At 36.6% G+C, this 25,369-nt stretch overlaps 1 protein-coding gene across 3 annotated transcripts in view; it reads left to right on the top strand.

Annotated features, from left to right (window-relative positions):
* Ppp2r3a (protein phosphatase 2 regulatory subunit B''alpha) overlaps nucleotides 1-25,369 on the top strand; it is a 175,870-nt gene that overhangs the window by 69,009 nt on the left and 81,492 nt on the right. For all 3 annotated transcript variants that reach the window (XM_026384073.2, XM_026384076.2, XM_026384074.2), the window contains 3 exons: nucleotides 1,889-2,155; nucleotides 9,491-9,594; nucleotides 18,097-18,199. In XM_026384073.2, the coding sequence (XP_026239858.1) occupies nucleotides 1,889-2,155; nucleotides 9,491-9,594; nucleotides 18,097-18,199 (474 nt within the window). The remainder of the gene's footprint in view (nucleotides 1-1,888; nucleotides 2,156-9,490; nucleotides 9,595-18,096; nucleotides 18,200-25,369) is intronic.

Consider the following 25,369-nt stretch of genomic DNA (forward strand, 5'->3'; position numbering starts at 1 on the left):
TTCTGTTTTATTACTGAAATTTTAAAAGGTTAAGTAACTTTCCTGAGGACACAGTAAACCATCACTGTTTTCTGTTCAGTTCTTCATTGGCATCCTTATCCTCTGTGCTGTTTCTTCCTTGCCTATTGCTTATTGTAGGATTGTTGTTCAGACTTCAGGGGTAGCGTTAGGCTAATTTAAGAAAGGAGAACATTAGAGCAATACTTTGTGATCAGTGAATTTAAAATAAACTTAGCAAGTCAATAGCCATTCTGTATTTCATACTTTATGTAGTATATAGTGCCATGCTTATGAGTATAAATGATTGGGTTATTAATTAAGAGTGGAAATTAAAACTCTGAGAGTCTTCATAGAATACTCCCTCCTTCCCTTTTCCCTCAATCTTGAGTTATCTCCATCTCCCAACTGCTCCTCCCCACCCCACCACCCCGCACACACACACACCTTTTCGCTGTCTTTTCTAATATCCCTTTATGGTATACCACATCAAATTCGGTTTGGAGAAAAGAAGGATATAAACTATAAATGAGTTACTTAACTGTAAAGGGAGTCTGGTTGTAATGAAATTAATGACCACAGAACTTGCATATCGCATGGAAATGGAAGGTGATCCTCAGGGTTATACAAAATTACATATAAGAGGAAAGGAGGGGTAAGACAAGATAATATAAGTGGAAGAAATGATTTACAGTAGAGGGGGTAGAGAGAGAAAAGCGGAGGGGAGGGGAGGGGAGAGGAGGGGGGATAGTAGAAAATAGGATAGACAGCAGAATACATCAGTCACTAGAACAGCAATATGTAAATCAATGGAAGGGTAACTGATGTGATACAGCAATCTGTATACAGGGTAAAATTGGGAGTTCATAACCCACTTGAATCAAACTGTGAAATATGATATATTAAGAGCTATGTAATGTTTTGAACGACCAACAATAAAAAAAAAAGAATATACCAAAAATGAGATAAATAAGTATCTTGGGTAAAATGGCATGCCCCTTAGTATTAAGTAAATCAACCATAACTAAAATGCTTTGACTTTCATAACAAAAGTTTTTCTTAGCATCAGGGCTTGATAGTGATTCTTCCTCAACAAAGTTAACTAGAAAAGAAAGTAAAAGTAGCCCCCTACCCCAAGTGCATTTTAGATCTGTGTGTTTAAAAAGAACTTGTCATTTCTGCCGACTGAAGGAGAGGAAAGACTAAGAACAGAAAGTCTAAAAACAGTCTTCAAAAAGAATTTACTGGGTTAGGGCTGTAGCTCAGTGGTAGAGCTCTTGCCTTGTATGTGTGATGCGCTGAGTTCAATCCTCAGCACCACATAAAAATAAATAAATAAAATGAAAATTTAAAAATAAATAAATGTATTGTGTCCATCTACAATTAAAAAAATTTTTTAAAGAGAGAGAGAATTTTAATATTTATTTTTTAGTTTTCGGTGGACACATCTTTGTTTGTATGTGGTGCTGAAGATCGAACCTGGGCCGCACGCATGCCAGGCGAGTGCGCTACCGCTTGAGCCACATCCCCAGCCCCTAAAAAAAATTTTAAAAAATACTAATCTAGTTCCAGCAGACTAATAGTACACCTCAAAGTCCTTACTCTATCAACTAATACTGCTCTTTGATTATTTTGAAATATCTGCCAAATGATTGATTGGAAAATGTCCTATAGAATTTTTAAAATATAAATCTATATAAACTCAAGTATCGATAAATAAATAATGTATTCATTTATTTAAATCTCCTTAGAGACATGCCTACTACCCTCAAGTAAAGTGAGTAATTGTGGTTTCTTGTATTTATATACTACTTCCTATTACTGGTGAGGATACTCAAGAAATATATACAGTTTAGAATTTTTGTGTCTTCTAATCACATTTCTCTTCCAGATTCAAAATAAACCAGAAAAGAAACCAGGAACACCACTTCCAACTCCAGCCACTTTTCCAGTTAGCCCTCAACCTCTCTCCCCTATTCCTGCTGTGAACAATGTTGTGAATGCACCGTCGTCCATAAACATTCCACGGTTCTACTTTCCCGAAGGACTCCCAGATACCTGCATTAACCATGAACAGATTTTAAGCAGAATTGAAACTGCTTTCATGGATATTGAAGATCAGAAAGCAGACATTCATGAAATGGGAAAAATTGCAAAGGTAATAACAATTACTAAATGATTAATAATTCCCTTTTCTCTTGCAGTCCCAGTGTTCTCCTTACTGCCTCTTTGCTGTTTTGCATGCAGAGGATTTTTTTTCCATGTTGAAAAAACGTTATTTAATACTATTAGATCTCTAGCTATAGTCCTACTTCATGGAACTCAAAGTTTGAAAGAAATTTTAGTAGTATTCCAGTTCAACTTCCCACTGAATGTAGGAATTCCTTCTAAGACATCATTAACTCATAAATACATTCTCTTCTTGAATGCTTTCAGTTACTAGAAGCTCACTACCTTGCCAGTAGCTTGTTCCATATTAAAGAACTATGTTTATTGGAAACATTTTCCTTATGTTGGATAGGAATTTCTTTTTTGTTTTCAGCTATTGACCTTACTCTACCCTGAAGCTAGATAAGGAGCCACTAGGCCATCTCAACACTAATATTTTATCCAGAAATAAATGAATGTGATACCAGGAGGCAAGTCTTTTATTTTTTCCAATATATCCAACTGCTTCTAATTTAATATTTTAGCCCCCTAATGTAGGACTACTGTGGCTGCACTCCTCCTAGAATAATATTTAACATGACTATCAGATATAGTTGATAATGCCATTCCTCAGCTCAGGAATATTCAGGATTCTTACCCTCTGTGGCAATACTTTGCTTGGTTTGGTTTTATTTTTATCACTCATGTATATTTGAAAGTCATATCATACCTCAGATTTTAGCAGTGGTTCTAGGCTATGCTTCAAGAGGCTGAGGATTGTATGGAGGCAAGTAGGAGATCAAGTGAGTGCCCATGACTCCATGCAGACTTCTATTTAGAATGGTTCCCCAGCTTTCAGGAGAGATGTTAAAGTTTGAAAAGTTCTGCTCCTCAGGATAAAACCCTTCTCTTAGTAATCTAGGGCCTCCATACTCAGTCCCCAGAGATCCTTTCCAAAATTAAAATTACCTAATGCTGTTTCCTCCATGAACCTGACCCTATCACCCACTCACAGTCACAACTCTACATTTGGACTCTTGTAGCTCTCCCTTCCAAATGGGTTTCCATTCCTACAATCCTCCACAATACCCACTTTGAAGACCTGGCTTACATTCTGCCTTTTTAAAGAAATCCCTAATTCTGTTCATGTTGATACTGAACACAAGTCCACTTTCACACTGTGCAGAAGCCAATCATTGGAGATGAGAGTTGGTGAGAAGGAAATCAGATTTATTCAAGGGCCTATTCTAAGAAGATGGCAAGGCCATCATCCTGAAAACTCCATCTTAGGAAATTCAGTGGTACAGAGGGCTTTTACTGAAGAGGAAAGTAAAGTAATGGGAAAAGGGACAAGAAGTCTTCATGCTTAATCACTCAGTAATCATCTTTTTCATTCAGGGGATCTTATCCTTTCTCTTTGTTTGGAATATTGTGATTACAAATAACTTTTGTCTCCTGGGCCAATCCCTATAAACTTTTAGATAAATACATTATTTTCCTGCAAATTAAATATTATCCTTTTAATTAATAGGATTAGTAAGTCCTTGGCCCACACTTTGATGTTGTTTGAATACTAGGTGTTCTAGGTTCTGACAAACTAAAGAAAAATTAATGTTTGGAAAGTCTAGGGACCAGCTTCTTTTCTCTTTGTCCCCTTTTTCTGCAATAATTGACTGTAGTAGTAATATCTCAGCTATTGAAAGGGGTTTTCTTTAGACTTACAGTGTTGAGCAAAGAAAAGAACAGAGTAACTTTAGGAGGGACAATTTTGCAAAGTAAAGCTAATCTCGAATAGGATGGTGTAAAACAAAATGGCATAGATGTTACATATTATAATGCCCTGCCCTTTGCCTAACTCTGACCTCACAGAGCATTTCTGTTGTGCTAAATAGTTTGTGAACAGAGAGATTTTAAAAGAATTCTTTCTTTTATTATCTCTTTCTTTGCCACTTCCCACCTCTTAGAACTTGATTTTGGATCCCTTAGATCAACAAACTCCCTCATTCCAAAAGTAAGAACTTACCTGTTTCCACAGGGTTTTACTTATGAGGAAATTGCAGTACCACAAGTACTGAAGTCACAGAACTAGTTCTTGTCAGGAGACAAATCCTCTTAACTTCTGGCATGATCCTGCTTCCATAGGTCTTATTTCCTGAACATACACAAACATTAGCTAGCCCCCATTCGGTAGTCATCCAAATAAATTGCAAGTTCTCTTTTCCTATATTAGGTGACAAAACCAAGACAGTAAATTCTCTGAATAGCCTGGAACTATGGATCTAAATCAAAAATATAAAAGTTAGAAAAGATGAGTGAAATCTTCATTTTGGAGGTAACATGTATTAAACCAAAATTCTTGAGATCAGGGAATCTCCCACATAAAAGAATTTATTGAGCCATTACAGATGTTAGCCAGAAACCAGGTCCTGGGACAAGTTTGAGCAACTACCAGCAGGTGGGTGAGATAGCAGTTAGAAAATGTTCACCAGGTCAGAGCTAGAAGGAATTTTTATAAACATTGGAAAAGGAAAGCACTGTAACCTAAATAAGCTTTAGATAAGAGGAGTGGGATAATAAGAAGCAGGAAAAGCTATCAGATGGGTTTTTTGCTTCTGGATTTGTTGCTTCTGGAGAAGTATTTGTTGCTTCTGGATTGACTGAGATTAGTAAGAAAGGTTAAATGTAAACCAAGCTCCCTTATCTCTTCTTCATTCATCGGTCTTTGCAATAGAATTTACAACATCTCAGAATTTTTCTTTTATCACATGTCAACTATATAAATGCCAAATAGGTTTTTTTTAGAATGGGAATAATTTGTGTGAAAGAGATGGAAGGTTTCACAGAATGCTTAATATAGGCAGATAAGGAAAACTTGTCCAGATTAAGACATAGTAGTTCCCTGGTGTGGAGCAGGGTCATTATATCTGGAGAGCCCATCCAGGTTATTAGTGCTTCTCTTTCATAGACCTGCAGCCCATCCTGTCTTGCATAGAGAGTCTACTGGGTTAACCCTGAACTCTGAATATTCCTAACCTCTGTTGAAGAGCCCTGCTCTCCCTGTGCTTCCACATACTCCTGGTCTGGCCCTCTCACCCCTATAATATAGTAGCCATGCCTTAAACCATGGTTCCCTAGCATGCCACAGATTAAGTGAAGGGAAGGCAGAAAGCTAGAAACTCCATGATAGTAGTCAAGGAAGGGATATGACTGATTAAATTGCCTGAGTTATACTTGATGATGGCCCTAAATTCTATTCATAGGTGCCAAGCCTTTGTGTTCATTCCTTTTAACCTTAATTGTCAGTTCAGATAGCAAAGTAAACTGCCCATACCTTTAGAAAGTTAAAACTAACATTGCATATAAAAATGAAGCCATGTATATAATGACCTCAGAAGTTGTTAAAAGTATATTGATTTGTGTTTTATTGATTGCTGTATCAGCTCATTTTATTAGATTTTTGTCTCTTTGTCCTTAAAACTGTTTATTTTAAAATTGATTTAATTATGTCTTCCAGCTATTCTGTTTTTATTTAATCCAGCTTTTACTCAGCTGTCAATCTGTTAGCACATACTAGTCATCCTTATCTTTAACCATCTTTTATATGTGTCTCTTGTGCCAGGAGACAGTGAACTCTATCTCCAGCACTTGCTGCCCATGAACTTTCAGTCGGTTGATGTAGAAAAAGGGAGAAGAAAGGCAGCCTTTAAGGGGCAAGGAAGGAACAGATCATCAGAGCAGTAAATGAATGTGTTTATGGTTTCATATAGTTTTTAAAGCTATTTGAAAGATGAGCTTGGCATTTAAGTGTAGCTGTAAAGTTTGGGATCTGTTTTTTAAGTGCAAAGAAAATTGTGTTTATGAAATCTGTATATGTTAGTGCAGTTTTACCCTCTTGATCTTAGACCTCAGTCATCCCTAGAGAGCTTACTGTCATGTCTGGTTCAGTATGTATGTATTTTTTGTACTTTTTCCCACAGCATTAAGTGAGATGGAGAAGAGATAGAGAATGAACCAAAGAGGGATGAAAGCAGTGTAAAACAAAAACTGAGCAACAGATAGAAAAGCATTTGTCAGAGACTAGGCCAGGGGATTCATTACATAGTTTTATCCTCTAGCAGAAAGTTGAAAGGGAAAAAAAAAAGTAAAACTCTTTTGAACCATGTAAAGCTCTCCAGCCCCTCTCTTTTGACTGATGTAGCACTATCTTGACCTATTTGTGCCTGTGACCTGTAAAGCAGCCGCTCTGTACCTGAATTTCTTCTTCTGCAAAATGGGATAAATCTGCCTGCCCTCTTCTGCATGAGATCATATGAGGATCTAATGAATAATAGGCATAAGACAATTTAAAATGTTGAATGAACATTACAAATATTGGGTAATCATCTCCTGTTTATATTGCTTGACAACCTTGCTTTTAAGTTTTTGTTTTGTTTTGTTCTTTTTTGTTTTTGGAATGGGTATTGAACCCAGGGGAGTACTACCATTGAGCTATATCCCGATCTTTTTTTATTTTTTATTTTGAGACAGGGTCTCTCTGTGAACTTGTGATCTTCCTGCCTCGGCCTCCCAAGTCACTGGGATTACAGGCATGCACCACCTTAGATTTCAGTTCTTGATGTTGTGCTATTCTTGGATCAAATTGTAGGTGTTAGTCAAGTTTTTTTTGCTCAAGTGACTTTGATTGCCATATTCTGACTCTTACTTACTCTAAACATAAGTTTCCTAAATCCATTTTCTGTATCTCCCTGTTTGTTTCCACTTATCAATCACTTTCTTCCTTTGTTTAAAATGTTCTATTTTGTGTTATTAATAGTTCTAATTTGTCACCTTAAGATTAATATCACTTACTTTTTAGTTTATTGATCCACTGGTTCCCTCTATCTTAATTCTTTGATTTTTAAGTAGATATAGACCAGCCATATGTTTCTTTTTTTAATATTATTTTTAGTTGTCAATGAACTTTATGTTGTTTATTTATATGCAGTGCTGAGAATCTAACCCAGTGTTTCACACATGCTAGGCAAGCACTGTGCCACTAAGCCACAACCCCAGCTCCCCATGCATTTCTTAAATAGTCAAAATGTAATGTCCACAACCCTTGACATTCACTGTTCTTCTTTTTTCCCCTCTTGGCATTTTCTCCAAGGGCCTGATACCTTCATGTTGTAATACTAGTGTACTCAGGGTTCCCCACTATTAGAAAAGGCTGACCTTTTCCAGTCTCCTTCAAAACATTTTCATTGTGTATCTTTTCTCTTAGGGGTTTGCCTTTGGATCATAGTAAGTTTATGTGTTAATGTCTTAGTGATTCACTCACTATTCATGAGCTGACACATGCATTTTATCAGAAATCTGGGAAAAAACCCTCAGTTCAAGGGAATGAAAGTTGTTAATAGAGGAACTTGTCCCATAGGAGGTGAAAAACACAAACACACAGTCCCTGAAGTGTATAAGCTAAGGTTGGTGACTATTTCCCAAGTTTGAGCTCTAAGAGTCCTGACCCTTCCAATTCCGAAAAATTCATGAATGACTCCAGAGGGGGAAGTTTCAAGACCTTTGACAAGCCATTTCCGGTCTCTCCCTACACTTTCTGTTCTTGTAGCTCCCCCATCTCTGTAATGTGAACCATTTTTTCAGCTTCCCCAACAGTTGCCAATAGCCCATCACCAAGACTCTCTAGGAGTATTTCCTTGGCAACCCACTCTGTGCAAAAGGAGAGACAGGGAGTAGGGGAGGTAGATTTGACAGTTCACACACCCAAAGCATATTAATTGTTAGCTTTGTACCTTGGCAATCATACAATAAACAAAGCCATATCATTGTTAAGCTGACCTCAATAAGGTATTCAACCTCTGGAAATCTTAAACTCTACCCTGTTTGCAGAACATGCTTTAGTGGCCCTGGAGGCAGGAGCCTCTTATTTCTGCCCTGTCCTTACCTTCACTGGCCTAAATCTTGTTTTCCCTAGTCTAATTTCTGCCATGAACCAGCAGCATCCTTGGGTGGTCTCTCAGGATAACTAATGTTAAACTAGGTATTCTTCATGCTTTCCATGGGAATCTCCTGTGCACTGAAGCCTCACACCAGGAGCAACTTCACCTAAACCTAAGGTGGATACACATCTAATCTAACTCCAAAAAAGAATCTTCCCTTTGTAGAATGATGAAAGCTCAACAGATCCTGTATTAATATGAATAATATCTTTAACTTTTAATACAATGTCACTCTGAAGAGTTCTAGATTTGGGGATATATTTTCTATGTATGTACAAAATTAGGAAGATGTGGACATTATTTCTAATTTTAAAATTAATTTAAATTTTTAAGTTAATAATTTCTAATTATTTCTAATTTTTAAGTAGTATTAATTATAGGAAATAATTTCCATCTAAGGAAAAAGCAGGTAAATTTTGTAAGAACTCTTGTTTACAAGAGGAAGCCAGTATTTTCTTTTTAATAAAAAGAACAGCCTTTTATTAAGGAAAAAAATCAATACTTTTTAGGGTATTGAAAGTCTTTATATTCATTCCTAGTTCTTTTAAGACTTTCAGTGAATTAATATATATAATATGTAGTTATCTGTGGTAGCTCTAGCATTTTGATTTTTACTTTTTATCTTTTACTTGAACTGTAACCATTTAGATTTTAACCATATAGTTTTCTTTTTTTCTTGGCAGTGTTGGGGATTGAACTACATTCCCAGCCCTTTTTTTAGTTTTTATTTTGAGATAGGGTGTCACTAAATTTGCTAACCTGACCTTGAACTTGGAATTGTCCTGCCTCAGCCTTCTGAGTAGCTGGGTGATGGGTGTGCACCACCACACCTGCTTGATACCTGGTTTCTTGAACAACACAGGGTTTTCTGGTTCTTGAACCTGAAACTTAAGTATAGGCAAAGGAGAAAGGAGATAAATAGTTGAGTGTTTTAACAACAAGTGACCCCAATGATAAAGTTCTGCTCAAGGATTGAAAGACATATACATCCATGATATTCATTAATTTCTTTTTTTTTGTGGAAGGTAGAAAATACATGATGTAACAGTGCCAGGTGGGGAGACTGGCTGCTTTATTATCAGGATGGAGAGATATCACTATAATGAACTTGGAGAAAAAGTTTATTGGCTTGATTTTCTTCACTAAGCATGTACTCCTCTTAATTTTAATTCCTCTCTCTCTGTCTCTCTGAATCTACCCTCATTGATACATTTGCCTATGACTCAGTTGTGTTCACCCTGAGGCCATTCTGTCTACTGTGGTATGAAGGGTAAAAGTCCCAGATACTTTTCTTTGGCCATGTTATCCCTTTACAGCCTCTGGCCTTACTCTTTATTGATTTTTATTTGCAGATCTGTGGCTGTCCTCTCTACTGGAAAGCCCCCATGTTCAGGGCTGCAGGAGGAGAGAAGACAGGATTTGTATCAGCACCATCATTCATTGCCATGTGGAGAAAGTAAGTATGAGCAGTTACTCTGGGGCTAACAAAGAATTATGTGGTCCTCATAACATGCCTTATAAAGGTCACTTGTTTTATTCATTTTTCTTTTACCCTTTACTTCAATAAGGAAAATTTAGTGATTCACAACCATTTTCTTCACCACAAGCCTTTACCTTACGTGTCTTTAAACAGTAGAGTAAATCTGCAGAAATACTTCTTTAATAACTACTTAATAGTTTCTTAGTTTTACTTGTTACATTTGAAACTCAGTATTTGAATCTAATAGCAATTACATAAAAGGGAAACAAACCACATATATCACATGAAAAATACCGTTCCATTCTCATATAATCCAATATTGAATTATATCTAGTTAATTTATCAAAAATAATTGAATTATAATAGATTTTAATTATTATTTTTGAGGGCTATAATTAAAGAACCAAGGGACTAGTATATTTATCAAAATATTCTTGAATTTTAACTTTCTGATAAATTTTTTTAATTCAAACTCAACTTTCTTCTCCTTTATACCTTTCTTTTTAAGGTGTTATTTCTTAATATATTTATACATTTTAGGAAAATATCAAATCTCGTACCTTCTTCCTCTTTTAACCAATTATACCTTTTCTGGGCGGTATACCCTTCCCCCTAGTAAACTATGTAGAAATGCTGTTCAATTACTATTATCATACAAGTCAGTGTGCAGTATCAGCAGAATTCAACTTAGATTCTTTCTATTCCCTTAGTTGCATAATGCTTGAGAACGTATTAGGTGATTAATAAATGTTTTCTTAGTTCTAAAAGTCTAGCAGCAAGTTGAGTTCACTAAGTTCTTCATTATATTAGAACTAAATGGTATGTAAGACTGTTCCAGTTAATAAACTTTTTTTAAAGAACTACACCCAAGCTAAAATTTAAATAAATGCTTCTTGTTGCCTAGGTGCATTTTAGCCATTTTCTTCTTGGAATAGTTCTGACCTGTCCAAATACCAAGGAATAAAAGAGCCCAAGGAGAGCCATTACTCATACACTACCTTCTGACCCTCCAAAGACAGTTCCATAGTCAGTGTTCTACCACCCCTATAGCAAATAGAAAACAGGCTGATAAATATAAGAAGTGTCTTTCTGTTTTAAATGTGTAGAATTTCTTGGATACTAGAAATAGGAAAAAACACATAATAACAACAATACTAATGAGAAAGAGTAAACTAGCAGAGAAACTGGCATTGCCCTTGGAGTATTTTTTTTATTTCTGGCAACCTGTAACATGGGGGAAGAAAATAGATTGTAGGACCTGGAATAGTAGGAAGTCAGCTTGTACTCCCTCTCCTTTGCCATTAGCTAAACCAGGATTTCAGCTGGGTAGTATGATTTTTTAAAAATCAATATGTAAAAGTAGCAGAATTTAAGATCTTAAAATTTATAGATGTTAGCTTTCATTCAGCTAGCTTCTTTCACCCTGGTAGGCGCAAGCCCTGAATAGGCCTTAGCTGGAGTATGAATCAGGGATAAAAAGAACAGGGAGGCGAAACAGTTCTTGTCAGAAGTAGCTTTAGTCATTAAGATCAGCAAGAACTATCTAGTAATCTTGGAAAACAGCAAGAAGTGAGTAATAATTGCTTAAGAAAAGGCTGTGATCAGGCTGGGAGACTGAAAAAGAAAATAATCTATTATATGAGATATTAGAGCCAGAGACAAGAAATATAATCACTTATATTCTATTTTGAATATTCTAGGACACTAAGTTTGACACTAGCAAAGGAAAACTGGTGCCCCACTTGATTTATCTGCATTAAACTCCTTAATATTTTTTTTTAATCTTTTTTTTTTTAAGAGAGTGAGAGAGAGAGAGAATTTTAATATTTATCGGCAGACACAACATCTTTGTTTGTATGTGGTGCTGAGAATCGAACCCGGGCCGCACGCATGCCAGGCGAGCGCGCTACCGCTTGAGCCATATCCCCAGCCCAAACTCCTTAATATTAAAGAGAATCACAGCCAGTTTTTGGTTAAGACTATGTATACTGAAATAGGGTAAACATTTATATTGGTGGATAGAGCAGTGCAGCACAGCAGCCACAATAGCTGTATTGCTTTATTGAGATTAATCACCTTGAGGTATCCTTCAGAAGCTCATATTAATTCAGGAACATTCAAAGGTAAAATGATTGCATGGTGAGAGCTGTAACCTAATGAGTCTATCCTCATTTAAATGGACTGACAGGGTAGTAACTGTGGGCAGGTGAGGAGCAACTGAGGGAGGTGGGTCATTGGGAGTGTACCCTGGAAGAGTTCATTTTCCTAGTGGGCCCTTCCCACCCACTTCTCTCTGCTTCCTGGTCCCTCCATGAGCTGAGCAGCTTTCCTCTGCTGGGCGCTTCCCCAATGATGTACTGCCTCACCTTAAGCTCACAGCAATAGCATCAGCGTCTTTAAGCTAAGATCTCTGAAACCACAAAGCCTAAATAACTTATCCTCTAAGTTGTTGTTGTTGGGTATTTTGGTCACAAGGACAGAAAAGCTAACTTAAAACAAATATATAAATGTATGTGTCTATATTAAAATATCCTGGTCAGATACTTAAATGGTTTGGGCGCCCTCTAGTGGGAACTCTTCTCTGAGCTCTTAAAATGCCTTTTAAAAGCCAGGATGCTTTAAAAGAGACCCAAGTATAGCTGTTTGTTGAGAGTAGCAGCTAAGTATAATGCTTTGAGTTACCACTTGACCTAGGGGGAAAAAAAAGATGTATTTAAATTTTTTACAAACTACCCTTTGCATAAAACAACTTAGGCCCAAGTATAGCATATCAGAATTTCCAAACACAAAAAATAACTGGCAGGTTACAGCATTAAAGCACTTTGGCCTATACATAGGCATGCTGACTTTCTCCAATAATATAGTTTTTTAAAAAAATAAAGTCAAATGTAAAAGTCATAAATATTAGAGTAAATAGTTTCTTTCCTGTCAGAGTACTCAGGTGTTGGAGGCTTCAGTACCTCTTCTACAAGTGATTTTAGAATGAACACCTTAGTAACTTGCCCCTACTTCTTCTGTTCCCCTCCTTTCCTAGAACTACTGCCCATTTCATAACTATACTCTGACATCTCTTTTTTCTATAGCCAGACATTTTTAGGGGAAAGATATGGCTCAACAACTTTTTAAGTTACTGGAACACCAGCTTTGGGGCAGAACTTCTCTCACTTGGAGTAGTAACATTGCTCAGCTTTACTAAGTTTTATTTGCTTTTACCTTTTTATATCAATGTGTTATTTGCCCATTAACAAAACAGTATTTTGTCTTAAAAACATTATGGTCAGTATAGAATACCAGTGTAAAATAGCTACATTTACTTTTGTCCTTCAGCTTTTATGGCTTTTATTATCTCCATTTCTCCTGTCATATACGAGTTTATTAGCCAGTAGAATCGTAATTCATCTTTTCTTTCTGTTTCATGGTTCTAATAGCAAAAAGCCATCCCCTATTTGAATCTCATGTGTCATATTGCTACTGTATTTAATAATACTGTGCTTTTTAAAAATAATCTATTTTTCAAAGACCTCACTGCCTTTCTGTTATCATCATCCCACCCACTTTCTAATCCTAAGAGGTAACTTTCATTTGCACCTATTACATTACACTGATTTTTTTTCTAAAACATGTTTATTTACTTTATTTACTTCAGGGGACTTAAATGATAAGAAAATAAATACAAAAATCATGGGGCTGGGGATGTAGCTCAATGGTAGAGCAGTTGCCTAGCACGTGTGAGGCACTAGGTTTGATCCTCAGCACCATATAAAAATAAATCTGTTAGATCACTAATATGTTTTCAGAGTCTTTTATGTATAAGTGATTAAACTATGTGCTATGGATGAAAAGTGCTACAACAGTTCCTTCCCTTTAGGTGCTAAAGAAAAAAAAACCCATAGAAATAAATAAAGCCAATAATACAAATATAGAGAGTAAAGAACTGAATTTTTTACTTATCTTTGTCATATATGTGTGAACTAAATTCTTTATACACAGAGAGAGAGAGAGATACACATATTAGACAAAGATCAGTAAAGAATTTTGTTGTCAGAGAAGACTTTTTGAGAGAGGTATGTTATAAGCTAGGTCTTAAAAGAGTTAACATCATTAAGATGACAAAATTGGGATGGGTTTTCTAGTATAAGAATGACACAGGTAAAACTACATAAAACTCAAGCCATCTGCCTGTTTCATTTAGCAAAGTCATGAGATAAGTAAATAAGCACCTCCAGGCTAATTACAGAGGGCCTTAAATGCCCATTGTAGGTATGTTAGCTTTGTGTCACTGTGACAAAATACCTGAGATAGAGAACTTAAAAGTAGAAAAGACTTAGTTTGACTCAGTTTCAGAGGTTTCAGTCCATGTTCACTTGACCCCATCTCTTTATAGTGAGGGACCTATAGTGGGAGTTGAACATATAGCAGGGAGCATGTAGTAGAGCAAGGCTGCTCACCTCATGGCAGCCAAGAAGCAAAGAGAGAGCCCTACCCACAAACCCATTAAGCTGTGAATCCACAAATGGATTAATCCATTGATAAAATCAGAATCCTCATGGTTCTATCATCCCCTGAAGGCCCTACCTCTGAGTACTGCTGCACTATGGACCAAACCTTTAGCATATGAACTTTTAGAGGACATTTAAGACCCAACCCACAAATTTTCACCCATGACCCCTAAAGACTCATGTCCATCTCATCATGTAAAATGCACTCAGTTTTATCTGCAATACATTCAGTTTATCCCCATAGTCTTAACAGCATTGTTCAAAAATCCAAATCTTAAAATCTTCTCAGAGACTCTGGGCAAACTCTTACCTGTAAATCCTTCTAAAAATCAACAAACAAGTTACATATTTGTAACATACCATGGTGGGATAGATATAAGGTAAACATTTTCATTCCAAAATGGAGAAATAGGGGCATAGAAAGGAGGAATGGGACCATAAGATTGCAACCCAGGAGGGCAAACATTAAGTTGATTAAATTCATGTCTAGCATCTGAACTCATAGTGATGTGATGTGAGGTCCAAAAGACTTGGGCAGTCCCAGCAAGACACCTGTGGTTTTGCTGGCTGCAGCCCACATAGCCACTCTCTTTGGCTGGCTCTTCTTACTGCATGAGGCATCCTTTGGCAAGCCTTGCACGTTCTTGGCATCTTTAACTTTCTGGAGTCTCCATTGTAGCTTGGGTTTCTCTCTTACAACGTCACACATCACCCTCTCAGGGTCTGCCTGCAGGGACTCTTGACACTGCCACACATTGCCTGCCTCCAAGGCTTTCCTTTTGAAATCTCAGTGGAAGCCTCAGTGACCTTACAACTCTTACATTCTACATGCCTACAAAACCAACACCACATGGATGAGTCCCAAGTTCTGCCACCAGCAGAAGGACTATCTTGAAGCAGTGGCTTCTGAGAGTCTGGGCAACCTAACAAATCCCAGGGAAACCATTTCTTAGACAACCCTATGTGAGCAGTGCACTCTAGGGCTCCCTTCTCAACACAGTCTTTGGAAAGAGTTTTACATCCTTGAGCCTGTGGTGGGTGGGGTATTTCTGATTTGATTTCTCTTATCCTGTTACAAAGCATTTCTTTTTGATTACACTCATCTCTTATACAACCATATCCTCCTTGATTACAACTTTACTGGTACTTCTTTTTTGGCTGAGGTGCCAGTTTATCAGATCTTTCCATTATTTTTTTTGCTCTTGATTCTCACTGTCAGTCTGGCTAAAACAGCCAGAAATATCTATGCCATAACCTGAATGTTATGGTGCCTTGAAATTTTCTCTGCCAGATTAGTTAATCCATCACCTTTAAACTCAGCCTTACACAAAGTCTCAGGGCATGGCCAAAATGTAGACAAGGTCTTTGCCAGAAGGTAACATAATGGCTTCTAGTTAGATTCTCAGTAGAATCCTCATTTCCCTCTGAATCCTCCTGAGCTTGGTCTTTACTCTGCATTCCTATTAGTATTCTGTCTTTGGACCTCCCACCAGAATTAGCCCACTAACCTTTCCTTATAGCATTTTGGAATGTCTCTAGCCTACATCTCCAAACTTTTCCAAATCCCTCTCATGAGCCAATTTCAGCAGAACCACATTATCAGGTAATAGTCACAGTAACAACCCCACTTCCTGTACCAATTTTCTGTTAGTCACCTTTACATTACTGTGACAGAGTACTTGAGATAAACAACTTAAAAGGAGGGAATCATTTATTTTGGCTCATGGTTTTAGAAGTTTCAATTCATAGTCACTTGGCACCATCAATTTCTGGGTCCTTGGGAAGAGGCAGAACATCATGGCTGGGCATATGTGGTAGAGCAATACTGCTCACCTCATGGCAGCCAGGAAACAAAGGGAGAGCTTTTTTGCCTCTCCTCCAAAATCCATTAAGCTCTGGATGGATTAGTCTGTTGATTTGGTCAGAGGCCCCATAATTCATTCACCTCCTGAGGCCCCACCTGTGAACACTATTGCATCATGGACCAAGCCTTTAATGCATGAGCTTTTGGTAGACATTTAAAATCAACCCACAAGAGTAGGCTTATGCTTATGAGAGAGAGAGAGAGAGAGAGAGAGAGAGCGCAAGAGCGAGAGCGAGAGCAAGAACGAGCACACACGCTACTGAACATTTTTCAATAAGGAAATTATGTCATCCATATTTGTTTTAGAATGATGAATCATCTGTTATACAAGGTTGGATGAGTACCGAACCCTGTTATGACCCTCTTCTCTTCTGGCAGTCTCAACATAAACTTAAAAGGGCTTGAATTTGATAGTACAATGGAAATAGAAAGGAATAAGCCATTGTTTAGAACATTCTGTGGAAAAATTCCTCAGGATATTCAGTATTCCTATCTTGTATTCCAAGCACCTGATGGTCCCAGCTAGAAACTTGGGAATTCTCTCATGCCCAACACCTGTCAGCTACCACATCCTTTCGTGGTAATGGGCACCTTTCTCTTCATCTCCCACTGCTAGTATCTATGTTCAGGTTCTCATTGTTTCTTGCTTAATGTTTCTGGGGGGAAAAAAGCACTTCTTATAATGTCACTATTCAAGTTAAAATTCTCTTGTGGAGTTGACTAAAGTCCTGGCTTCTTAACCTGACTTCAGAGGCCTCCAGGATTTGATCCTAACTGCATATATATCCCTTTCTCTTACCATCTCTGTGCTTACTCTTGCCCATCACATACCAGGCATTTGTACCTATTTTCCTCCTTACCAAAATGCCCTTCCTTTCTACTTCACTTTCCGGGGAATCTCACTGGCCTCCTCTGTCCTTCCATAGTACCCCGTTCAGATTACTTCTGTTATGGCTGGTCTTCATAGTTTAATTTTATTGATAACTAAACATTATACTGGAACTTCCTTACAGAGCATAACACTGTGTCTTATTTTCTTGTTTCCCCTACATCCTCATGGCCAGCTACAATACTTGGCTCATAGTTAGTATTCAATAAATTATTAATGAAGAATAAGAAAATTGGAAACTAATTGGTTATAAAGAATAGGAAAAGAAATAAGTTCTTAATGACTTTAAAGTGTCAAACCCAGACAACTAAGATACCACCATTTTTACAAAAATAAATGTAGGTTTCTGAATAACCATCATGATGATGCCTCTAAGTGTAGGCATCAGTAGAGCGCTTACCTAGCACATGTGAGGCTCTGGGTTTGTTCCTCAGCACTACATAGAAATGAATAAGTAAAATAAAGGATTGTGTCTAACTACAACTAAAAAACACATAAATATTAAAAAAAACAGATGCCCAGGATAAGGACTGACTTTGGGAGAAAGATTTTAAAGTTGATTTTCAGTATTTCAGCTTTGCTATCAGAATGTAGTCCCCAATTGGAAACATCTAGCAGATAGTTGGAGATAAGAATTCTTGGAACTGAGAAGAATTAATAGAACACTCATTATTTTAAGCCTGTTCCTTCAGAGTCTAATTTCAAAAGCCACCTATCAGGTTAACCTTGAAGGTCTGTAAACCTGGGTACTGTATGCCTTGTGTAGTGCATAGTTGTCCATCTGAGGTATCACACCCTCCTTGCTATGGCCAGCTTAGAAGTTCTGGTTCCAAATGTTCTGCACTAAACTGAATGGATATTCTCCCCCAGTGTATTTTAATAACACATATTTCATCTGCACTAGTTCAGTTGACTCTTTGATCTCAGTCTCAGAAGCATTCTATTAGAATAATATACCATTTTGTTATTGAGCTTTTAAGATATTCCTTTAACAAAATCAAAAGCATGGAATTCATTGAAAAGCAAGGACTTGTTCTGGGGGTATCTTAGTGGTAGAGTACTTGCTTATCTATCACAAGGCCCTGGGTCCAGTTCCAAGCCCCCAAAAAAGAAAAGAGTACTCGATTCTTAATCTAAGTAGCCTTCAGATCAGACTGAAATGACCAGTGATGTTGTAGTCATGGTTCAGAGTAGCAGATCTTCCTAAGCAGTTGTTTCTTTTGTAGGTTGCTGAATAACCATCATGATGATGCCTCTAAGTTTATCTGTCTTCTAGCAAAACCCAGCTGCAGCTCTCTAGAACAGGAGGATTTCTTCCCTTTACTTCAGGTAATTTATATCCTTTCAAAAATGGGTTCTATTTTTCTGCAGTTTCAGAGGTTTTTTAAAAAAAATTTGCAACTGTAATACTTGTCAGTTAAGCTATACAAATCTATAAGTAAGTTTTCTTGAAAAGTGGTTTTTGCACTTGTTTTAGCAATAAAATCTCTTTGTTAAACAAAGCTCATAGCATAAAACAGATAAAAGAGGGCTACAGTCTCAATGAAGCAGGAGAAAGGGGCCATTCAGCAAACTACCCACCTCTAACCATAGAAATTACCTTCTGAAACTGTTTTATACAACATGGAGAATGCTGACATCAAACATAGTTAAAAACCTGGTAGGAAACAAGGAATGGTTGTGGAGTAACCAGAACCAATGTCATGAACCACAGGATTTTCAATCAGTGTGGTTTGACTCTTTGATTTAAGCATAATTCTAAAATGGTTGGTTTTTTGATTTTCAAACCCAATTTATGTGAAATGAAAAATTATAGTATAAAGGAGGGAGAGAATAAACTAGAATCAAACTCCCTAAGATCTTCCAAATGGACTCTAAGTGTTATTAGAAGTAAGAAAAGCTACGTAAAAAAGAAAAAATATGCAAAACCTGTAAGAGCACTCCTCTTACAGGTTTTCCCTTAGTTCAAATTGCTCCTGTAGGAGCAATTTGAAATAAGAGAAATAGTCCCCAGTCTTATTATCAGATTTCAGCCAAGATCAATAATTTGTATTATTATCATAAACTATTTTTACTCATCGAGAAAATTCACTTTATGGAGCAACTTTTCACTGATGGAATCAAATAAGTGAAACAGTAGTTTATTTCTCATTTTTCCTTTTCTGTTTATGAAACTTTAATACACAGAAGACACTTTAATAAACTTTAACACATATCACCTTATGTGTTATATACTCATATTATTATTCATGTGGAAAAGATGTCTCAAATGTAATTAATCTCAGATCTGTAAGAAGATTTTCTGTTATCATTTGATTTTCTGTTATCATTTGAAAGGCATAGAAATACATTGACTTGGTTATGGCTTTTTAAAACTTATAATCATAGCTATTTTTATATTTTATGGAAATATATACATATAAAATACCTAAAGTTAACCATTAGGCTGATTTCTAATAGCATATGCATAGATTTTTATTTACAGTAACAATTGTTCATGTTTAAAAGATGAAGTTTGCTTCTGATTTTATGTCCAGTTCCTTCAAATTTATTTTAATTTGCAGGGTGGGCTTTATTATCTTTAGACTCATCTGCTGTATGATTTTGCTCCCCACCCAAAAAAAAAAACAAAAACAAAAACTCATGAGCTGAGCACAATGGTGCCATGCCTGTAATCCCAACAGGTTGGGAGGCTGAGGCAAGAGGATCACAAGTTCAAAGCCAGTCTCAGCAACTTACAGAGACTCTAAGCAATTTAGTGAGACCCTGTCTTAAATGAAAAATAAAAAAACAGGCTGTTTATGTGGCTCAGTGTTTAGGTGCCCCTGGCTTCAGTCCCTGTTACAACAACAATAACAAAAAAAATACACATGAGAATGAGAATTCTTAATAGGTTTTTTATTTAATCAGTATCATTATACCTAAAAGCCAACACTACACATTCCTGTGGAATCTCAGATATTTAGTATTTGAACAACATTGCTAATAAAATTTCAGGTTTTATTTGTTCTCTATTCATTTTCCCTCCTTACTCTCTAGATGCATTCCTTTTTTTTCATGAGATACATTTTATTTTATTTCTTATTTATTCTTTTTAGACAATACAGTAGAGAATATTTTTTAATATTTTTTAGTTGTAGAATGACACAATACCTTTATTTTATGTGGTGCTGAGTATTGAATCTAGCCTCACATGCACCAGGCAAGCACTCCACCACTGAGCTACAACCCTAGCTCCAGTAGAGAGAATTTTGATCCATCATACATACATGGAGTATAACTTCCCATTCTTTTGGTTGTACATAATGTGGAGTTACACAGGTTGTGCTTCCTGTGTTCCTACAAACATACGAAAGTTATGTCCAATTCATTCTACTATATTTTCTATTCCAATTCCCCCTTGTTTACCTTCATTTCCCTTTGTCTAATACAGGGTACTTTTATTCTTCCCTACACCTCCCAAATTATTGTGAGTTAGCATTCACATATCAGAGGGAAATTCTTCCTTTGGTTTTTTGGGATTGTCTTATTTCACTTGCTTAGCATGACAATCTCTAGTTCCACCCATTTACTGGCAAATACCATAATTTCATTCTTCTTTATGGCTGAGTAATATTCCATTGTGTGTGTATCTGTGTGTGTGTTTCTGTGTGTATGTATGTATATGTGTATATATATATATATATATATATATATATATATATATACACACACACACACACACACCACATTTTCTTTATCCATTTATCTGTTGAAGCACACTTACATTGGTTCCATATCTTGGCTATTGTGAATTGAGCTACTATAAACATTGATGTGGCTGCATCACTGTAGTATGCTGATTTTAAGCCCATTGGGTATATACTAAGGAGGGGGATAACTGGGTCAAATGGTGGTTCCAGTCCAAGTTTCCTAAGGAACCTCCATATTGCTTTCCAGAGGGGTTGCGCCAATTTGCAGTCCTAACAGCAATGTATGAGTGTACCTTTTCCTCCACATCCTTACCAATATTTTTGTTACTTGTATTCTTGATAATTGCCATTCTGACTGGAGTGAGATGAAATTGCAGTTTAGTTTTAATTTGCATTTCTCTAACTACTAGAGATGTTGAATATTTTTTTCATATATTTGTTCATCAATTGGGTTTCTTCTGTGAAGTGCCTATTCAGTTCCTTTGCCCATTTATTGATGGGTTTGTTGTTGTTGTTGTTTTGTTATTGTTGTTGTTGTTGTTTTGGTGTTGAGGTTTTTGAGTTCTTTGTTTATTCTGGAGATTAATGCTCTATCTGAGGTGCAGGTGGCAAAGATTCATCTCCCATTCTATAGGATCTTTATTTATGTTCTTGATGTTTCTTTGCTGTGAAAAAGCTTTTTAGTTTGATACCATCCCATTTATTGATTCTTGATTTTACTTTTTGTGCTTTAGGAGTCTTGTTGAGGAATTCAGTTCCTAATATCCAGCATGATGAAGAGTTGGGCCTATGTTTTCTTCTAGTAGGCACAGGGTCTCTGGTCTAATGCCTAGGTCCTTGATCTACTTTGAGTTGAATTTTGTGCATGGTGAGAGATAGGGATTTAATTTCATTTGGCTACATATGGATTTTTGGTATGTTTATGGCACCTTTGTATTTATGTAGGTTTGTCTCTGTGTCTCCTATTCTGTACCATTGGTCTTCATGTCTGTTTTGGTGCCAATACCATGCCATTTTTGTTACTGGTAGCTCTGTAGTATAATTTACAGTCTGGTATCATGATGCCTCCTACTTCACTTTTCTCACTAAGGATGGCTTTGGCTATTCTTGTTTTTCCAAATTAATTTCATGATTCCTTTTTCTGTTTCTATGAAGAATGTCATTGGAATTTTAATGGAAATTGCATTAAATCTGTATAGCATTTTTGGTAGTATGCCCATTTTGACAATATTAATTCTGCCCATCCAAGAACATGGGAAATGTTTTAATCTTCCAAGGTCGTCTTCAATTTCTTTCTTTATAGTATTCTGTAGTTTTCATTGTAGAGGTCTTTCACCCTTTTGTTAGATTGAGTCCCAGAATTTTTTTTTTGAAACTATTGTGAATGGGATAGTTTTTCTAATTTCTCTTTCAGTTGATTCATCACTGATGTATAGAAACACAGTTGATTTATGGGTGTTAATTTTATATCCTGCTACTTTGCTGAATTCATTTATGAGTTCTAGTAGTTTTCTGGTGAAGTATTTTGGATCTTCTAAAGATAGAATCATGTCATCAGAAAATAAGAATAGTTTGAGTTTGTCTTTTCCTGTTTGTATCCCTTTGCATTTTTATTTCTTTCATCTATCTGATTGCTCTGGCTAGATTTTCTAGGACTGTGTTGAATGGAAGTAGTGAAAGAGGGCATCCTTGTCTTGTTTCCCTTTTTAGAGGGAATGCTTTCAATTTTTCTCCATTTAGAATGATATTGGCCTTGGGTTTAGAATATATAGCTTTTACAATGTTGAGGTATGTTCCTACTATCCCTGGTTTTTTTCTAGATTCATTCTTAACTCTGCTTTCATCTGTGCAAACTGCATCTTTTGGGCTTTTTCTGATTAGCTTTGGTTGGGTCTGGCCAATAAGAAATGCTGCTAGCAAATGGAAGGGGAGAGGGGAGAAGCTGACATTTCTTCCCACTCTTTTATTCAGCACAGTAACTCTATCCCTCTATAATACAGCTTCTATTCCACAACCTCTTCTCCATGGTTCTCTTTCCTCTAATGTCCCTTAACTCCATTCCTAACCCTTATACTTTAGCCCAAGGGATAATAACAGCATCCTCCTCTGGCTGGTTTCTGTATGTCTTTCCATTTCCTTATTTGCTCCTTAACCCTAATAAAACCTAATAATGATTCCAGTGTCTTAGACAAACAAGAACAAACCAAACTGTAAATTAGGAGAAGGAAGGAAATAATAAAGAAGAAAGCAAAAATGAATAAACAGAGACTAAAAGAACAATACAAAGGATCAGTGAAACTAAGAGTTGTTTTTTTGGAAAAATAAAATTGACAAACCTTTAACTAAACTAGTGAAAAGAGAGAGAAGTTCCAAATAAATAAAATTAGAGATGAAAAAGGAGACATTACAGCAGTTACCACTAAAATTCAAAGGATCATTAGGGAATATTGGGAAAAACTATATGCCAATAAATGGGAAAATCTAAAAGCAATGGACAAACTTATGGGCACATATGATTAACTGAAAATGAACCATCTAAAATAAAATATCTAAAAGATGAATAACGAGTAATGAGATTGAAGCAGTAATAAAAAGTCTCCCAACAAAGAAAAGGCAAGGACTGGATAGAGTCATTGCTGAATTGGCCAGACTTTTAAAGAAGAACCAAAAACAGTGCTCTCAGACTATTTTATAAAAGAGAAAGGGAAGGAACCTTTCCAAACTCATTCTACAAAACCAATATTATCCTGCTCTCAGAACTTGGCAGGACACAACAAAAGAAGAAAACTGCAGAACAAAATCCCTGATGAACATAGAAGTAAAAATCCTCACCAAAATACTGGCAAATAGAATTCAGTGGCACATTAAAGAGATCATACACTATGATCAAGTTGGTTTTATTCCAGGGATGCAAGAATGGTTTAACAAATCAATAAACATAATATAGAACATAAATAGAATCAAGGATAAAAATCACATGATCATCTCTAGATGTAGAAAAAGCCTTTCATAAAAAGTCAACATTCCATTATGATAAAAGCCCTGAATAAGTTAAGTATAAAATAATCATACCTTGACATAATAAAAGATACATATGACATACACATATCTGCCGTGATCAGCACAGCCAAACGAACAGGTTCTGGCAAGGGGTGATGAGCAATTGGAAGAAATAAAGAATCATACATACAGATCTTGAAGATAAAACAGCTGGGGTCAGGTGGAGCGCTGTTCTGTGATGGAGAAGCAGGTCTAAAGAATTACACCAGCAATCTTTATTATATATGTGTCTAAATCAGATTAAAGACTGCAAGCATTATTCTTTATATTCATGAAAGTTACAGAGTTAGCGATAGCATGCAACTATTTCCTCAGTTACATTCTACATTTGCAATGTGCAATGTTAGGAGCATTTTGCAACTCTCAAGAAAGTCCATTGTTTAAAGTTACTAATTTGTGGGCAGATTCAGGGGCAGCAGAACTGATGAAACATTGTGGTTATCTTAGCAAGGAAGTTCCTTCATTCCCAGGAGCTGCCATGCCTGAGAATAAGGTCGAAGCCAATAAGACTCTAGCATGGAGGACATCTCCATAGCAACCAGGCATCCTATGCCTTTGCACAGAAATTTTCCCAGTCACCAAATATGCCACAGCCGTGAAGTCATCAGGGACCCCAGTCTCAGACACTGGTCTCCCAGTCACTGTCACCACTCTCCACACATACCCAACATCATATTGCATGGGGAACATCTGAAAATATTTTCTCTAAGATTAAGGAATAAGACATGGGTGTCTACTCTCAGCACTCTTATTCAATACTAGAAATTCTAGGAAGAGCAATCAGGCAAGAGAAAGAAATAAAAAGTCATATAAGTAGAAAAAGAGGAAGTCTTTAAATTATCACTTTTGCAGATGATGTGGTTCTATATACGCATAAATGTAAGGTCAGGCAATGGCGGCAACCAAAAGGAGGCAGAATTTTAAAGGCTTTATTGAGATTCCACTCCCAGGCAGAACTCTATCAGAACCACAGAGCAGATAGGAAGAGGGTCTGAGTAGTAACCAGTGGGGACTCAACCGGACTGGAATTTCATGGGGCTTACAGCAGGAAGGGAAGTGCTCTGGACAGGAAAAGGGGTTTTTAGAGTCCTTTGTCCCACTGGAATTGGTCAGAGGAACTGGCTGAGATCCAGGATTGACCAGGAGACCCTGTTGATTGACAAGCATTTCCATTGGTGCCTGATTGATGTTTCTTTCACGCACGCAGGCTGCTTGGTGCTTTGTTCCTAAGTCATCGCGCAACCGACCTGACAATAATATCCTAAATATGCCATCAAAAGACTCTCAGAACTGATAAACAAGTCCAATAAAGTAGCAGAGTACAAAATCAACTACTAAAATCAACAGCGTTTCTATATCCTAATAATTAACTCACTGGAAACAACATCAGGAAAGCAATCCCATTCACAGTAGCCCACCACCCCCATGTACACACACATAAAGAAATCCCTAGGAATAACCTAGGTAAGAATGTAAAAGACCTCTACAGTGAAACACTGAAGAAAGAAATAGAAGAAGACTCTAGAAAAGACCTCTCATGTTCTTGGACTGGGAAAATTAACATTGTTAAAATGGCCATACTGCTAAAAGTAGTCTACAGATTCAGTGCTGTCACCATCAAAATGCCAATGAAATTCTTCACAGAGACAGAAAAAAATAATCCTAAAATTTCTGTGGAAACACAAATAACCAAAACAATCCTGAGCAAAAATAGTAGTGCTGGAAGCATTATAAGATCTGATTTTAG

Source organism: Urocitellus parryii, chromosome 2 (assembly GCF_045843805.1).
Source record: "Urocitellus parryii isolate mUroPar1 chromosome 2, mUroPar1.hap1, whole genome shotgun sequence".
NCBI classification, from domain to species: Eukaryota; Metazoa; Chordata; class Mammalia; order Rodentia; family Sciuridae; genus Urocitellus; species Urocitellus parryii.